At 42.6% G+C, this 16,341-nt stretch overlaps 2 protein-coding genes across 3 annotated transcripts in view; one reads left to right on the forward strand and one right to left on the reverse strand.

Annotated features, from left to right (window-relative positions):
• GPX3 (glutathione peroxidase 3) overlaps positions 1–1,116 on the reverse strand; it is a 28,807-nt gene extending 27,691 nt beyond the window's left edge. Inside the window, exon 1 of the mRNA XM_033926849.1 lies at positions 929–1,116. Within this exon, the coding sequence (XP_033782740.1) occupies positions 929–1,015 (87 nt within the window). The 5' untranslated portion in view covers positions 1,016–1,116. The remainder of the gene's footprint in view (positions 1–928) is intronic.
• LOC117351504 (protein NDNF-like) overlaps positions 1–16,341 on the forward strand; it is a 51,254-nt gene that overhangs the window by 2,788 nt on the left and 32,125 nt on the right. The gene's annotated exons all lie outside the window — the stretch shown is intronic.

Below are 16,341 nucleotides of genomic sequence, written 5' to 3' on the forward strand. Positions count from 1 at the left end.
ATACCAAGTACATGAGTATAACAGAGAAAGATAAAGCCCTGCGCTCGGGAAGAGGTAAAACGCGACCCTCACGGATCTTACTGAGTCAGACTAATGGTCCATCAAGCCCAGTAGCCCGTTCTCACGGTGGCCAATCCAGGTCACTAGTACCTGGCCAAAACCCAAGAAGTAGCAAAATTCCATGCTACCGATCCAGGGCAAGCAGAGGCTTCCCCCATGTCTTAATAACAGACTATGGACTTTTCCTCCAGGAACTTGAGGAACTTATCCAAACTTTTCTTAAAACCAGCTACGCTATCCGCTCTTACCACATCCTCTGGCAATGTCCTTAAAAATCTGAGGTCCATGCCATTTTTAGTCTCAGTACAGGGAGGGAAAAGCATTAGGATCCATCAGAGCTAAAATATCATGGAGCCATAACCAATAAGCCCACACATAGAGTCCAGTTATCCTACTGTCAAATCGTGTCGTTTGAAGAGATTTCTCGAGAGAACTCTCTCTTTCCAGGCAGCCAAAATGAACGCCTGGTTTGGCAAAATCATGCCAGGAGTCTCATCCTATTATTTTTTTTTAGAAAACTATTAAAGACACAATTATTTGACATATTTGTAACCCAAGCTTCCTAATTGCTTTTTAAATATAACATTTATGGTGTACATTCTAGAAATTGATGTATCTTTTTGAACTGTATATTCGCTGGATGTTCAGCCTTATCTACTGTGAACCACCTAGAACCGTTTGTGGTCTGGCGGTATATAAGAATAAATTATTATTATTTTTAAGGACTGGCAGTTAAGATCCGCATTATACCCCTTCCCCCTACGCTCTTTTCTCTTCCTTCTGTAAGGGAAAATGTTAATGACCTGTTCACTGGCTTTTACTCATGCAAGTGGTCTGGCTGGAGATGTTGTTTTTTTTTTTTTCTTACCCGCTCCTGATTTCGGTCCTTGTGTCCCTGGATCAATCCAGTCAGAAATAAAGGAAAGATCCAAAGGGGTCCAAATGTCCCCCCCATCGTGAGGATGGGTATGGGGAGGTGGATAAACACCCCTGCTTGGCCTTTTTTTTGAATGATTACTTCTTTTCTGAAGCTCTGGAGTCCCCGTCTCTCTTCTCTCTTCTCTCTCTACACTGCCACCCTTCCAGCACAAGCCCGGGATATAAGGAGCCGGCTCTGAATCCCAGCCAACCAGGAATAGGCAGGGATTCCAGAATTGCCTTTAATCCCACAGGCACTTGATTCCAAAACTCATATATGCACCTGCTCGGGCTGCAGTGAGGCAGGGAGCAGATTCAAATCCATCACATATGTGTAGAAAAATGTTTACAGGAAGGGATAAAACGTGGACCTTACAGACCTCGCGGATCTAAACCATTACGTCCTTAAAAATCTGAGGTCCGTGCCATTTTTTTTATGTGTAATCGATTTTTATTTTCATACAGAAAAGCAACCTACAAAGTACAGGCAACCATGGAATAACAACAAAGTAGAACCAGAATACAAAAATAAATTAAACCAGCACCCTGCCACTTTTAGTCTCAGCCTAGGTTATGGCTCTGACCGATCTCTATGACAATTTAGCTCTGACGGATCCTAATGCTTCTCCCTCCCTATGCTGAGACTAAAAGGGGCACGGACCTCGGGGCAAAAGTTTTGCCCCTTTTAGTCTCAGCATAGGGAGGGAGAAGCATTAGTATCCGTCAGAGCTAAATTGTCATAGAAGTCGGTCAGAGCCATAACCTAGGCTGAGACTAAAAGTGGCACAGACCTCAGATTTTTAAGGACATGCGGTTTTAGATCCACAAGGTCCAGGTTTTACCCCTTCCCAGTGTTTTCTATGGGGGCATCTTACAGATCTTAAAACACAAATATTAAACTTTGGGGTTTTTGTCATGAAGTATTTTTCAACAGGCCCTGTTATTTCTATAGCATAGATCCTAACAAATTTGTAATCCAAGCTTCCTAATTGCTTTTTTACTTTAACGTATTGTGTACATTCTAGAAATTGATGTATCTTTTTAAACTTTTTATTTGCTGGATGTTCAGCCTTATCTGCTGTGAACTGCCTAGAACCATTCGTGGTCTGGCGGTATAAAAGAATAAATTATTATTATTTTTAAGGACGTGCAGTTAAGATCCGTGAGGTCCGTGTTTTACCCCTTCCCCCTGCGCTCTTTTGTTTTCCTTCTGGAAGGACCTGTTGATTGTACACGTTTACTGTACATGCAAATGATTACAATGAAGGCATTTATGTGGGGAATTGTGCATGCATTTGCAAGGGAGAGGGTGCACATGGACGAGTATGGACATAACTCTCATTTCAAGTTGCATTGCATGATAGTGACTTTAAGAATCTGTTCCTAACATCTTACTCTTATCTTCAATTTAGAAAGCATTTGAATTTATGCTATAACTTATGGAATAATGTGCACTACACCTGCATCTCTGAAACTAAAGCAGAACCCACTCTATTACCGGCATAAGTGCTCCTTGGTACAAAGTAGGATTCATGTTCCTTTATAGATTAGCCCCCAAATTCTGTATATGGAGCCTTATGTTGAGTATGCAAATCAGTGCACACAGCTGATTTGCATGCAATATGTAATTGTTTAATAAGCCTAACTAGTGCTGATAATTGGCAATTAACACTTTATTATTAGCACTAATTAAAAGTTAAGTGCACAATTAAAAGTTAAGTGCATATTCTATAAAGTGCTGTGAACCAGTTAACAGTGCGTGAATCTGTACAGGGGATGTAGCCAGGGGAGGAGCATAGGTAAATGTGGCAGAAGGAAGGCCCTGGAGGGGCAACTGCAAGCAGCTTGTTCACAGCTCTGCCTCTGTCTGCTGCTGCTACTTTGGGAGACCCACAGGTATGTCGGTGCTCACTGAGGGGGGAGGGGAAATCAGTTGGTCGGAGAGAGGCCAGAATTGGCGTGGGAGGGGGAGGGGTGGGCAGGGACATGGATGCTGAACTGCAGTTTGGGGGAGGAGGGGGGAACATAGATGCTAGGCCCATAAGGAGGAAGGGAGGGGACGTGGATGCTGGACTGCAAGTGGGGGGGAGAAGAAAGGACATGGATGCTAGACCTACAGGGGGAGGAGGAGAGGGAAGGGGACATGGATGCTGGACCCGTAAGTAGGGGGGAAGGGGGTGAGAAGGAGGCCCAGACAATAAAGGGGGGAGGGGGGAGACAGAAGAGATGCTTGGCCATAGAGAAAGGGAGATAGATGCTAGACTATGGGGGCCAAGGAGGGGATTCAGGATGCGAGGGAGAGAGGGGTGGGATTTAGAGGGAGATAAAACTGCAGTTGGAGTGAGAGAGGGAACTGAGGAGGCTGAAACCTGAGAAAGAAAAAGGCAAGAAGGAATTTCAGGCCTCAGGATAGGAAAATTCTACACAAAACACTATAAATAAACTTTACAGAATTTTGAAATATTGTTTTTAGATTGTAAGTCGCCCAGAAGGTTTTCACCCCATGGAGCGGGATAGTAAATCAGAATAAACTTGGAAACTTGCACAGAAATTTCAAAAATTTTATAGACTCAGGCCCTAAGCTCCCACCAGACGCCCAGTTATAGAATTACCTTCAATGCATTTTCATTAACGGCCACTCACTCTCTGCAATACTGCCAGGGTTCTAGGTGCCCTAGGCAAACTTTCAGTCCTCCTCCCCTCCAGTTATCTTTCTTTTCTCTAGCTGCTCCCCTCCCTGAGATTTTCTTAATTAAACAGCAGAGAATAGCAACATTATGAAGTAATAATAATAATAACTTTATTTTTGTAAATTGCAATTATCATAGCGAGTTCTAAGCGGTTCACAATAAGGAGACAACTGACAACCAGAGAAGTACAATCAACAGAAGGTACAGGGTACATGATAAAATAACGAAAAACTGAAAATGACAAAAGAAAAATTATGGGGAAAAGTCTTTACTGATTTCCCAAATGACTGATAGAGAGGAGCTTCTGAGGTTGATTCACTTAACCAAGTGTTCAATTTACCGTCTTGAAACGAAATTATCTAAGAATCTCTATCTAAGAACAAGAAGCCAATGTTGTAGTCTGCCTGCCTGAAACGCTAAGGTCCTTTCAAAAAAGGTCTTATATCTGACACTCTCCTAAGCTGGTTGCATCAGAGATGACCTTTCCGGCAGCCACGCGCAGCTTCAATGCAGTTCACAAAAAGGGTTGCATTTCTTTGCAGCAAAAAGAAGCAGGCATTAAATCCTTCCAGAAGCTACTGCAGAAAAAATAAGCCACTTCTGCTACACCTCTTCAGACTTGGCATCAGTGACGTAGTATGGGAGGGGGCCCTCATGCCAAGCTGTGGTGTAGCGAGACTAAGAGGTGCCCAGGGCAGTGGCTCCCGGGGTGGTGGTGCCTCTCTCCTGCAATCTTCACCCTCCCCACCATACGCTCCTTCCCCACCCCCTACTACCATGCTCATCGCTTCCCTTCCCCCGTACCTCTGTAACGTATCTAGAGCGAGCATCAACCCCCAAGCTGCTGTCACGCCAGCGTCGGCTCTTCCTCTGATGTCATTTCCTAGGCGCGGATCCAGGAAGAATCGCGCATTTTATGGTGGGAGGGGGTTTGGAGACAGGAGGACATACCGAAATTGGTAAGGCTGGCCTTAATCATTACTGTTGATTTTAGTAAGCTGTGGGCTGGTGTTCTAATGCTTGGCTTTGCACAGGTTTAGCTTCCATGCCAAATCTTTTCTTCCTCTGTGCACTTACAAGATTACGCTCGTTCTTCGCTAGCTCTGAGCAAAACCATGCGTATACCCTTTACCGCATTGGCCCCAGAGTGAGAAAGAAGAAATGGACGAGTGGCTTTCTGGGAGGTATCGGACTGGCTTTCATCTGTTTTACCATGCTTTGTTAACTGTTTTGCCATCGCTGTCAGACGATGTCCTGCCATTACCATGTTTGCCAACACCCTCTATAAAAACATATTAATATGTGTGTAAACTTGTAGCCCGTTCTGAGCTTCCCTGGGAGGAAGGGATGTACAACCACATACATAAATGAATCTTCTTGTGACTCTCGGGACTTGCAGACTGTGCCTTTTTTGAAAGGGAAAAAAAAAAAAAAACAGTCAGGGGGTTTGGGGAGAGTGAGTTATGCCCTACAGTAGTGGGGGGAAAAGAGTCATCTTATATCTGTAGAAGAAGAACCAGCCAGTGACTAGTTTTTCCTGTTATAGGCTTTTCACTAACTGTTTTTGATCCATATGGTTCTTGGACAGTAATGTGTATCCCAATATGTGCATTGTTCTTGACAGTACAACCCTTTCTTTATTCATTCAGTTTGTTATACCGTTCTCCCAGGGATCTCAAAACGGTTTTACATGAATTACATGAGAATGAATTTACATGAGATCATCAAGTTTGCAGACGATACAAAACTATGCCGGGCAATCAGATCGCAGGAGGATAGAGAGGAACTCCAGAGTGACTTGTGTCGGTTAGAAACATGGGCGGAGAAATGGCAGATGAAGTTCAATGTGGAGAAATGCAAGGTAATGCATTTTAGGCAATAAGAATAAGGAATACGAGTATACAATGTCAGGTGCAACTCTGGGGAAGAGTGAACCAGAAAAGGACCTGGGTGTACTGATAGATAGGACCCTGAAGCCGTCGGCGGCAAAGAAGGCAAATAGAATGTTGGGCATGATAAAGAAAGGAATCTCGAGTAGATCGGAGAAAGTTATAATGCCGCTTTATAGGGCAATGGTCAGACCCCACTTGGAATACTGCGTCCAACATTGGTCTCCCTACCTAAAGAAGGATATAAAACTGCTGGAGAGGGTGCAGAGACGAGCAACTAAACTAGTGAAGGGTATGGAGAAACTGGAATATGAGGATCGACTTAAAACACTGGGATTGTTCTCCCTTGAGAAAAGGAGACTGCGTGGGGATATGATCGAGACCTTCAAAATACTGAAAGGAATCGACAAAATAGAGCAGAGAAGATTATTTACATTGTCCAATTTGACACGGACTAGAGGACATGTAATGAAGCTAAGGGGGGACAGGTTCAGGACTAATGTCAGGAAGTTCTGCTTCACTCAGAGAGTGGTTGACACCTGGAATGCCCTCCCAGAGGAGATTATGGCGGAATCGACCGTCCTAGGCTTCAAGAGCAAACTAGATGCATATCTCTTTAAGAGAGGCATATAAAGATATGGTGGACTATAAATTACTCTACCAAAAATATAAAGAAACACACCACTTATAGAGATGCTACAACCACCTAAGCTTTTTTACTTATTTTTTACTTTTTAACAAAAATTTCCTTCAGAAAAACTTCTTCAGAAAAATTATTATACTGTATTCACTCAGGAAAAAGCCTCAGAGTAGGAGCCCACGCTCAGTCTTATCATAGACTTATCTTTCAGCGTGGTTTTTGCGCTCCGTGGTTCCAGTCATTGGCTAAAAAACCTGAGACTCAATTTTTAATAATAAATAGTTCAAAACGTTTTTATCATAAATATCTTTACAAATTTTTAAATCTTTGAAATAACTACTTTTTTTTATATATACTTTTTTTTTTTATATATAGCTGTGGATGCAACACTTCCTTAGTTTGAAAAAACTAGCAACCAAGCACTTATCTCAGCGTTCGTTTTATGCGCTGTCATGCTGTCAAATAATTGCCGCTGCCTGCCAACGTTTCGCGGATATAACATTTAGTCCACTGCTTCAGGGCTAAGGGCAGAAGCATTCAAGCATTGTTCTCAGCTGTAAATAATACAAAAAAAGAGAGAAGAAACTGACTTAGTAACGTTTCTTATCCTAATTCACCTAAAACAGTGTAACTTACTGTTCTCAGCTGCAAAGGATTTTCCAAACCGAGGCAAAATGGCCCCGGCATTCATTTTATACTTTAACAGTAACATGCTGACAAAGGACGTTATGTCACGTGCTGACGTCATCGTTCCCGACATTAACCCTTACATAAATTACTATAAATTACGCCAGGTGTAAACCTGGCAGGGCCTCCGCGTGTGCGGATCGCCGGACTTGATGGACCGAAGGTCTGATCCGGAGATGGCAGTTCTTATGTTCTTATGAATTTATTCAGGTATTCAAGCATGTTTCCCTGTCTGTCCCGGTGGGCTCACAATCTATCTAATGTACCTGGGGCAATGGGGGGGGGGGAGGGATTCAGTGACTTGCCCAGGGTCACAAGGAGCAGCGGGGGTTGGAACCCACAACCTCAGGGTGCTGAGGCTATAGCTTTAACCACTGCACCACACTCTCATTCTTTCACATAAGAATGGCCATACTGGGACAGACCAAAGGTCTATCAAACCCAGTATCCTGTTTCCAACAGTGGTCAACCCAGGTCCCAAGTACCTGGCAGAAACTTAAATAGTATCAACATTCCAGAGCTGAGATTGTGATGTCATAATGCTGCTCATTCCATCAATGCCTAAGAGCCAACCTCGCCAGTGATGTCAGAATGCCTTGATTGCCCTATACTTGGCTCACATAAGAACATACAATGCTATATAATGGCTCCCAATCTAATAGGGCACAGAGTATACACAGAGCGAGTTTGGCATAACAAAAAAGCCATCACAGAAAGATAAGTGCTTTATTTAAAGTTATTTTTGAGTTTATTCGCACTTCATTACAAAGTGGAGCTCAATGATTGATATTTATGCCTACAAAGCCGTTTGAACAATCTTTAATGATTTAACGGTGTAGGTATCTGAGAGCTCCACGAAACAAAAACATTTTGATTTACCAGTCTAGATCTTTTGTCTGTCACATAAGAACATAAAAATTTCCATACTGGGGCAGAACGAAGGTCCATCAAAACCAGCTTCATGTTTCAACAGGCCAACCTAGGTCCCAAGTACCTAGCTAGATCCCAAGTAATAAAACAGATTTTATGCTGCTTATCCTAGGAATAAGCAGTGGATTTCCCCAAGCCATCTCAATAAAAGCTTATGGAATTCTCTTTTAGGAAATTATCCAAACCTTTTTTAAACCCCGCTAAGCTAACTGATTTCACCACATTTTTCGGCAATGAATTCCAGAGTTTAATTACACGTGTGAAGAAATATTTTCTCCAGCTTGTTTTAAATCTACTATTTAGTAGCTTTATCGCATGTCCCCTAGTCCTAGTATTTTTGGAAAGAGTGAACAAGCGATTCACATCTACCCTTTCCACCCTTTCAACTTGAATTGTTCTATGAATTTTCACTTCACCTGAATGTTTTTAAGAGTTGAGTGATCTGAGGTAAAGCATTTGTATAAACATTAACTTTGGATGAGAGTGTAAATGCTTGCATCCAATGGATGGCAGCCAGGTGTGCAAATGCAAATATTCCATCTGGGAATTATCCGGATCGGCCTTTATCTGCCATCATGTTTCTATAACCATAAAGTTCTATGACATCACAATGCAGGTGTAAAGAGCCTTAGCCAATAGCAGTGATCTCAAACTTGCGGCCCGCCAGGTACTATTCTTTACCACCTCTTACAAGGCTATATTATTTTGCCTACAAGAAATCAGGATCCTCAAAAGAAAGAAGATGCCAGAAAACCACAGGAAAAACCCTTGGATGTTTCCACTTTACTGGAACAATCAGATAGAGAATTGGCTATTTCAGCCACTCTCTTATTGACTGTGGCTTTGGCCCCAGACATGGATTAGATTCTTAAACTTTTCTTTAAAAATAGATCTAAGGATTTCCTGGGTTTCCACATTCAGATATTTCCTGATGTCTCGAGAGAGACTCAGAAGAGAAGAAGGGAATTCTTAATGTTAAAACCAGGGGTGACTCAGATAGGGGGTCTTTTCTTTCTTAGGTATCCTTGTAAATGTGTCATTAGATACCGTTCCTTGAAATATGTATTTGTAGAACCAGCTCATTTGACTGCTTTCCTCTCTTCGAAATGTCTTGAGTGTGAAGAACCATCTGTACCCACGTAATGATTAGCTCAAAAAGGGATTGGATGACTTCCTGAAGGAGAAGGGGATTGAATAATAAGAATAATAATAACAGTTTATATGCTGCAATACCGTGAAGTTCTATGCGGTTTACAAAAGATTAAGAGAAGGTACAAAATGATTGAGCATAAGAGAGGAAAACGAGAGAAGGTAAAAGATCTAGAAAACCGACATTGAGGAGAGGGAGATTAAGAGAAGGTACAAAATGATTGAACATAAGAGAGGTGAACGAGAGAGGGTAAAAGGTCTAGGGTACAGATAGAGGGTAACTATACAGGTACTAATGAATAGGGAATAAAGAATTTAGGTAAGGACTTACATGTCATGAACCTGGGGGGCCGCCGCGGGAGCGGACCGCTGGGCACGATGGAAGCCTGGTCTGACCTGGCAGAGGCAATCCTTATGTTCTTGCGTTATGTTCTCTCTTTTCAACAGCAGATTAAGTGATTTTCTTTGTTAAAATATCCTTTAATTGAATTACTCTTATCGTTAATCTTTGATCCCAATTTGAGGACTAGTGTGTGATTAAGTTAAGATGTTTATTTTTCCTCTAACATTTTGATTTATTTTCAGGATTGAGAGTAAAATATTAAGATTATGTTTTCTTGATCTCACTTTCTGTACAAGATGATATGCTTGATAATAATGTGCAAATTACATTCGCTAAAACGTTTTAGGAAGTCAGCCCTAAAATGGACCAACTGCTTAAGCAAACAGAGACCTTAAACTGCTTCTAGCAGTCCCATTGTTGTGTAAAAAGCAAACTGTGCAATCTGTCAACTGTACAAACTTGTCACTGTGTAAACTTACCACGTTCGACTCAGGACGAGGAACCCTGCGGGGAGGGGGGGTTGATGGGAGACTTGTAGATGACTTTTAGGAGAACGTGTCGGTTAGTCATTGAACCTGGGAGTTAATGCTGTTGTGGTTGGCTTAAGTGTGGTGTTGACCATTTTTGTATAATGTTTTGCAAGTTTCATAAGAACATAAGAACATAAGCAGTGCCTCCGCCGGGTCAGACCATAGGTCCATTCTGCCCGGCAGTCCGCTCCCGCGGCGGCCCAAAACAGGTCAAGACCTGTCTGAATCACCGGAAGGGGCTCCCTTGCCACCTTGGTTTCTCATTGAAGTCCTATCTTCCCATCGAAGTCCTAACCCTCCGGTCTTGCACATGCACGACCCGGTTGGGTTTCTGTACTTATTACCTGGTTAGCTTTCTATACTTGTGTTACATCCCAGCTCCTCCCTCAGTATCCCACGATCCCTTTATCCCTCAGGAATCCGTCCAATCCCTGTTTGAATCCCTGTACCGTACTCTGCCTGATCACTTCCTCCGGTAGCGCATTCCAAGTGTCCACGACCCTTTGGGTGAAGAAAAACTTCCTTGCATTTGTTCTGAACCTATCTCCCTTCAGTTTCTCCGAATGCCCCCTCGTGCCTGTTGACCCCTTCAGCCTGAAGAATCTGTCCCTATCCACCCTCTCTATTCAAGTTTCAAGTTTATTAATTCTTTTGATGAATCGCTGAATCATAGTTCTAAGCGATGAACAATTTAAAATACATTCAAAGGGGAACAATACAAAACAATACAATACAAACTTAAGACAATACAATAGGTTAGAAATGAACTCATCAAATTCATAACATAAGGTAAAAAAAAGGGATAATGAAATACAATTTAATATAGGAAAGTAGAATAAAAAAGGAAAGGTACATAAGGGAACAAATAAAAGCATATTAATAGAATAAAATCAATGACCTGGGTATTAAGAAATTAAATATCAAAGGCATCTTTAAAAAGTAAAGTTTTTAAATTACTTTTGAATTTTCCCAGGTCCTGCTCCCTTCGTAAATAAATCGGAAGGGCGTTCCAGGTCTGTGGCGCGGTCACTGAAAAAATAAATTGGCGTCTTGTATTTATGATCTTAAGTGAAGGGATAGTTAATACGTTTTGTTCATTTGATCTTAAAGTTCTCACAGGATTATATGGTATTAGGCACTTATGTATGAATGCTGGTGTTTTATTGAGAAGGGATTTGAAGGTAAGCAAACAGAGTTTGTATGTTATCCTATGGATAACTGGAAGCCAGTGTGCATCTTTTAAAAGGGGTGTAACATGATCAAACTTTCGAGAATTGGTAATAAGTTTGATGGAAACATTTTGAATTATCTGAAGGCGTTTAATTTCATTTAATGCTATTCCCTTAACCCTTTCAGGACCAAGGGACATATTTGTCCCATAACTTTAAAATCCTATAAATTTTGATTGGGATAGTCTACAGTTCTAAATTTGATATGTACGGATTCCATAGGATACTGCCTTTATGTAAACAAACTGGTTCCGACATTCATTCATTAGCGTCGTTGCCAGATTGACGAGAAGATTCACTTGCCACACTGTCCATAAGCCAGAAGTGTGATTTTTTTTAAAAAAAAATAATGATATTTCACAAAAAAAATCAATTTTTTGGCATCTGCAAGCCCTTTTTACCATAAAAATGTCGTCAAAACCACAAAAATTGGCCTACGATCCTTATGGTCCTGAAAGGGTTAAAGAGCGCGTTACAATAGTCTATTTTAGAGATTACCAGAGGGTGTAGATGGGCTGGAGTAAGTCTTAACAGAGATTTCGGCAGTTGGAACCCAAGCACAGTACCGGATAAAGCTTTGGATTCTCGCCCAGAAATAGCTAAGAAGAAAAAAAAAAAAAAAAAAAAAAAAAATTTTTAAATTGAATCAGGTTGGGCAGACTGGATGGACCATTCGGGTCTTTATCTGCCGTCATCTACTATGTTACTATGTTACTATGTAGGCCTGACTCGTGTGACACTAAGGGCTCCTTTTATCGAGCCGCCCTAGCGGGGTTAACGCCCGTGACTTTTCATCACGCATTAACCCCCGTGCTGGCCTAAAAACTACCGCCTGCTCAAGGGAGGCGTTAGCGGCTAGCGTTAAACCGCTAGCGCGGCTTGATAAAAGGAGCCCTAAAATATCATGAGTCTCGGGGCCCCTTTTACAAAGTCATAGTAGCGATGCTGCCGCAGTAAATGCGCCGAAGCCCATCGGAACTGAATGGGCTTTGCTGCATTTAACCACCACGGCCCTAAATTAGGAGACATCGCCTTTTGAGGGAACTTTAAATACAGTTGAATTGTTTCCAAAGGTGTGTGGGCTGAGGGCAAGTGCAGGGCAGGATTAATTCTTCGAGGGCCCCTAGGCACACAAGTACACTGGGCTGATTTCATGATTCCCTTGCCCTCCCCATGCCCCGCCCACATTTATCTGTTTTCTTATTTACTTCTTTATTTCCACTTGTATTTCCAGGGAGGAGTGTGAGGACCTGCAAAGGGACCTGGACAAGCTGGAAGACTGGGCAAACAAATGGCAAATGCGCTTTAACGTGGAAAAATGCAAGGTCATGCATATAGGGAAAAAGAACCCGTTGTTCAACTACAAATTGGGGGGGGGCATTGTTGGGAGACAGCAGTCTAGAGAGAGACTTGGGTGTGCTGGTGGATGCATCACTGAAGCCATCTGCACAGTGCGCAGCAGTCTCGAAAAAAGCCAACAGGATGCTGGGCATCATAAAGAGGGGCATAACAACCAGGACACGGGAAGTCATCATGCCATTGTATCGAGCGATGGTGCGTCCGCATCTGGAATACTGCGTTCAATATTGGTCGCCGTACCTCAAGAAGGACATGGCGGTACTTGAGAGAGTCCAAAGGAGAGCAACGAAACTGGTAAGAGGGCTGGAACACTGCCCATACGCCGAGAGGTTGGATAGGCTGGGGCTCTTCTCTCTGGAAAAAAGGAGGCTCAGGGGAGATATGATAGAGACCTTCAGGATCATGAGGGGCATAGAGAGGGTGGATAGGGACAGATTCTTCAGGCTGAAGGGGACAACAGGTACGAGGGGGCATTCGGAGAAACTGAAGGGAGATAGGTTCAAAACAAATGCAAGGAAGTTTTTTTTCACACAAAGGGTCGTGGACACCTGGAATGTGCTACCGGAGGAAGTGATCAGGCAGAATACGGTACAAGGATTCAAACAGGGATTGGACGGATTCCTGAGGGATAAAGGGATCGTGGGATACTGAGAGAGGTGCTGGGATGTAACACAGGTATAGAAAGCTAACCAGGTAATAAGTATAGAAACCCAACCAGGTCGTGCATGTGCAAGTCCGGAGGGTTAGGACTTCGATGGGAAGATAAGACTCAAAGGGAAACCAAGGGGGCCCCTTCTGGTGATTCAGACAGGTCGTGACCTGTTTGGGCCGCCGCGGGAGCGGACTGCTGAGCAGGATGGACCTATGGTCTGATCCGGCGGAGGCACTGCTTATGTTCTTATGTTCTAAAACAAACAAAGATTAGCATACCAGTGCACAGTTTTTCTTCTATGCAACCCCCCCACATCTCTGAACAAATCCCCCTTCCTTCCCTTCCCACCTAGTTGCCAAGGACTTTAACTCTGAACCCTTTCCATGCATACTCGTACATAAAAGTGTTCAAATATATTGTAACAAATTTTACAAAAATCACTCAATTTGTACACTGAAAATATTCTTCACAACACTTTGCAGTAGAAAACTTTCATTGACGTCGAGACCATTCTCAAGTGATGTTTACAGAAGCGGCACTTCAGATATACAAGATATCAATTTATGGAGCTTTTTTACCACTGATGCTTCCTCATAGGCTCGTGGATCACTAAATAGCTATATTATTTTTATTAGCTTGATAAGAATCCAGCTCTTAAACTGTTCCTGGTATCAGCTAATTCTTGAACCAGGACTTTAAAGATAAGTCTCGATTAAATTACTTTTCAAGTTTAAGAGCTGGATTCTTATCAAGCTAATAAAAATAATATAGCTATTTAGTGATGCACGAGTCCATGAGGAAGCATCAGCGGTAAAAAAAAAAAAAAAAAAGCTCCATAAATTGATATCATGTATATCTGGAGTGTCGCTTCTGAGGGCTTTGTAAACATCACTTGAGAATGGTCTTGATGTCAATGAAAGTTTTCTACTGCAAAGTGTTGTGAAGAATATTTTCAGTTTACAAATTGAGTAATTTGCATAATTTTGTGAAATTTGGTATTATAGCAAATCTCAAAATCTTTTCAGCTGGTTTAATTGACAAATATATTGTAAAGCAGTAATACTATCCGAAATATAAGTCTATGTTAATAACCAAGTTTACAACGCCTCTCAACTGCCTCACTATATGTCAACCAACTGTAACCCAAATGTATTGTAACCACTGGGGTCTCGAGGGAACAGTCAACAGCGCCCCAAGTGGTCACAGGAAAAACTACTGGTCTAGGCGCGCCACTCAGGATGGAGTCAGGGGCCGCGAGTTTGAGACCACTGGTCTAGCCTGTGGGTCTCTTGGGCTCCCCCAGTGGCTGTTAGAGAGAATGCCTGACTTCTAGAAACAGGACTAGACTTAAAACCTACATTTCTAGATAGGTTTATAGCAGGGCAGTGACTGGGGAGGGTTTCCATCTCCTCCCATTCTGGGTCCGACCAATCACCAGGCTGTTCTATCTGGCTCTGTGGTTTAACCTGTTAAGCTCGCTTTCTGACTTTACTTCCACTTTTTCTATGCCACTTCACTGGGACCACGGCAGGCACGGAGCCTTACTGATCACATTAAGTATAAACAACCAAATCTGTAACTCCTCTAGTACGTTCCACTCCATGTATGTTAACTTGTAACGAAACAAGGCAAGCAGTCCACCAAAGAATCCAACATGAAACAAAAGAAGATTGGCAGACAATAAGGAGATTCAAATCAGGTTTATTCAAGGTGCTCCCAAGAACCATGCCCCATGCATTTTGCCAAACAAGGCTAGTCAACGCTAACAGAAAACCATGTCTTTCATACACACAGAACACAGATACACCCTCACCCATTATGGAATAAGTAATCACAAACTGAACCGCCAAGAAGCCAAATGACACATGGCCCCCTAATACTCTGCAAAATATAAATATAGCAGATGTAAATTTGAAGAAACCAACAAACAATCACCACTTTACAAATTAACAAATAGAAACAAAATTTGAAAATAAGAATATACCATTTTATTGGACTAATGCATTTTTCAAATATTCTTTGATGGTCGGTATATTAAAAACCAATAAACTTGAAACATAGCCTCCTTCAGGTTAATATAGTATACTGCTGTTACACTATACTGTCCTGACCTGAGAAAGGGGGTTTTGGTCTCTAAAAGTTAGTAAAAAAAAAAAAAGTATTACAATTAGTTCAATAAAAAGATTACCTTATTTTCTGTTTATAAAAGTTTTATCAATACAACTACAATACTATTTTATTCTAAAGCAACAAAAAAATATTTTTTCTATCTTTTGTCGTTTCTGCTTTAATCATCTTGTCTTCACTCTCTTCTTTCTAGCCAGCATCTGCCCGCTCTCTGTCTTCCATGCAGCATCAGCCCCTTCCATCCACTATCTGCCCTCTCTCTCTCTCTGCCCTTACATCCACTGTCCGCCCTCTCCCTGTTTCATAAGGTATTTTCCCTTTTTCTATGCTCCTTCCATAAACTGTCTATCCTGTGCCCCTTCTCTGCTTTGTATATGATGCATTTCAGCTTCATCCCTCTCCATTTTTCTGTCTCCACCCCTCCCCTATGCTCTGGCATCTCTCTTTTCTCCTTTCATTCCTTCATTCCCATGGTCTGGCATCTCTATTTCTTTCCCTCCATGCTCTGGCACCTCCTCTCCCTCCTTTCCCTCTGGTCTAGCATTTGTCTCCTTAGTTTCCCTTCCCTCACCCCATGCCCTGGCATCTCTCTCCTCTCCTTCCAACTCCCCCTCCCCCTCCATTATCTGGCATCTCCTCTACTTCCTTTCTCTCCCTCCCTCCCTCCCTCCTTCCTTCCTTTCCCCTGGTCTGTCATCTATCTCCTTCCCTCCCCACATGTCTCGGCATCTCTCCCTTCCCTTCCATGGTCTGGTATCTCCTTTCCTTCTTTCCTTTCCCTTCCTCCCTCCCTCCTTGGCATCTCTCATTCCTTTCCCTTTCCCTTTTCCTTCTCCCTCCTTCCCTCTCTCTCCCTAATTGGGTGCAGTAGCAGCAGCATTTTTCTCCCCCCTTCCCTGTGCAGCAGCAGCATTTCTCCCCCCCTTCCCTGTGCAGCAGCAGCACTTCTCCCCCCTCTCCCCTTACCCCTTCCCCAAGCAGCAGCAGCAGCATTTCTCTCTCCCTCCCCCACCTTCCCTGTGAAGCAGCAGGATTTCTTCTGTGCCTCCTTCCGGCGAGTGTTTCGTTTCTGGCCAGCTTCCTTGCTGCCTGTTCAAAGCCACAGGTGTCAGCTCCTCGCGCAATTCACTGCTACATC

The sequence above is a fragment of the Geotrypetes seraphini genome, chromosome 18, assembly GCF_902459505.1.
Source record: "Geotrypetes seraphini chromosome 18, aGeoSer1.1, whole genome shotgun sequence".
NCBI classification, from domain to species: domain Eukaryota; kingdom Metazoa; phylum Chordata; class Amphibia; order Gymnophiona; family Dermophiidae; genus Geotrypetes; species Geotrypetes seraphini.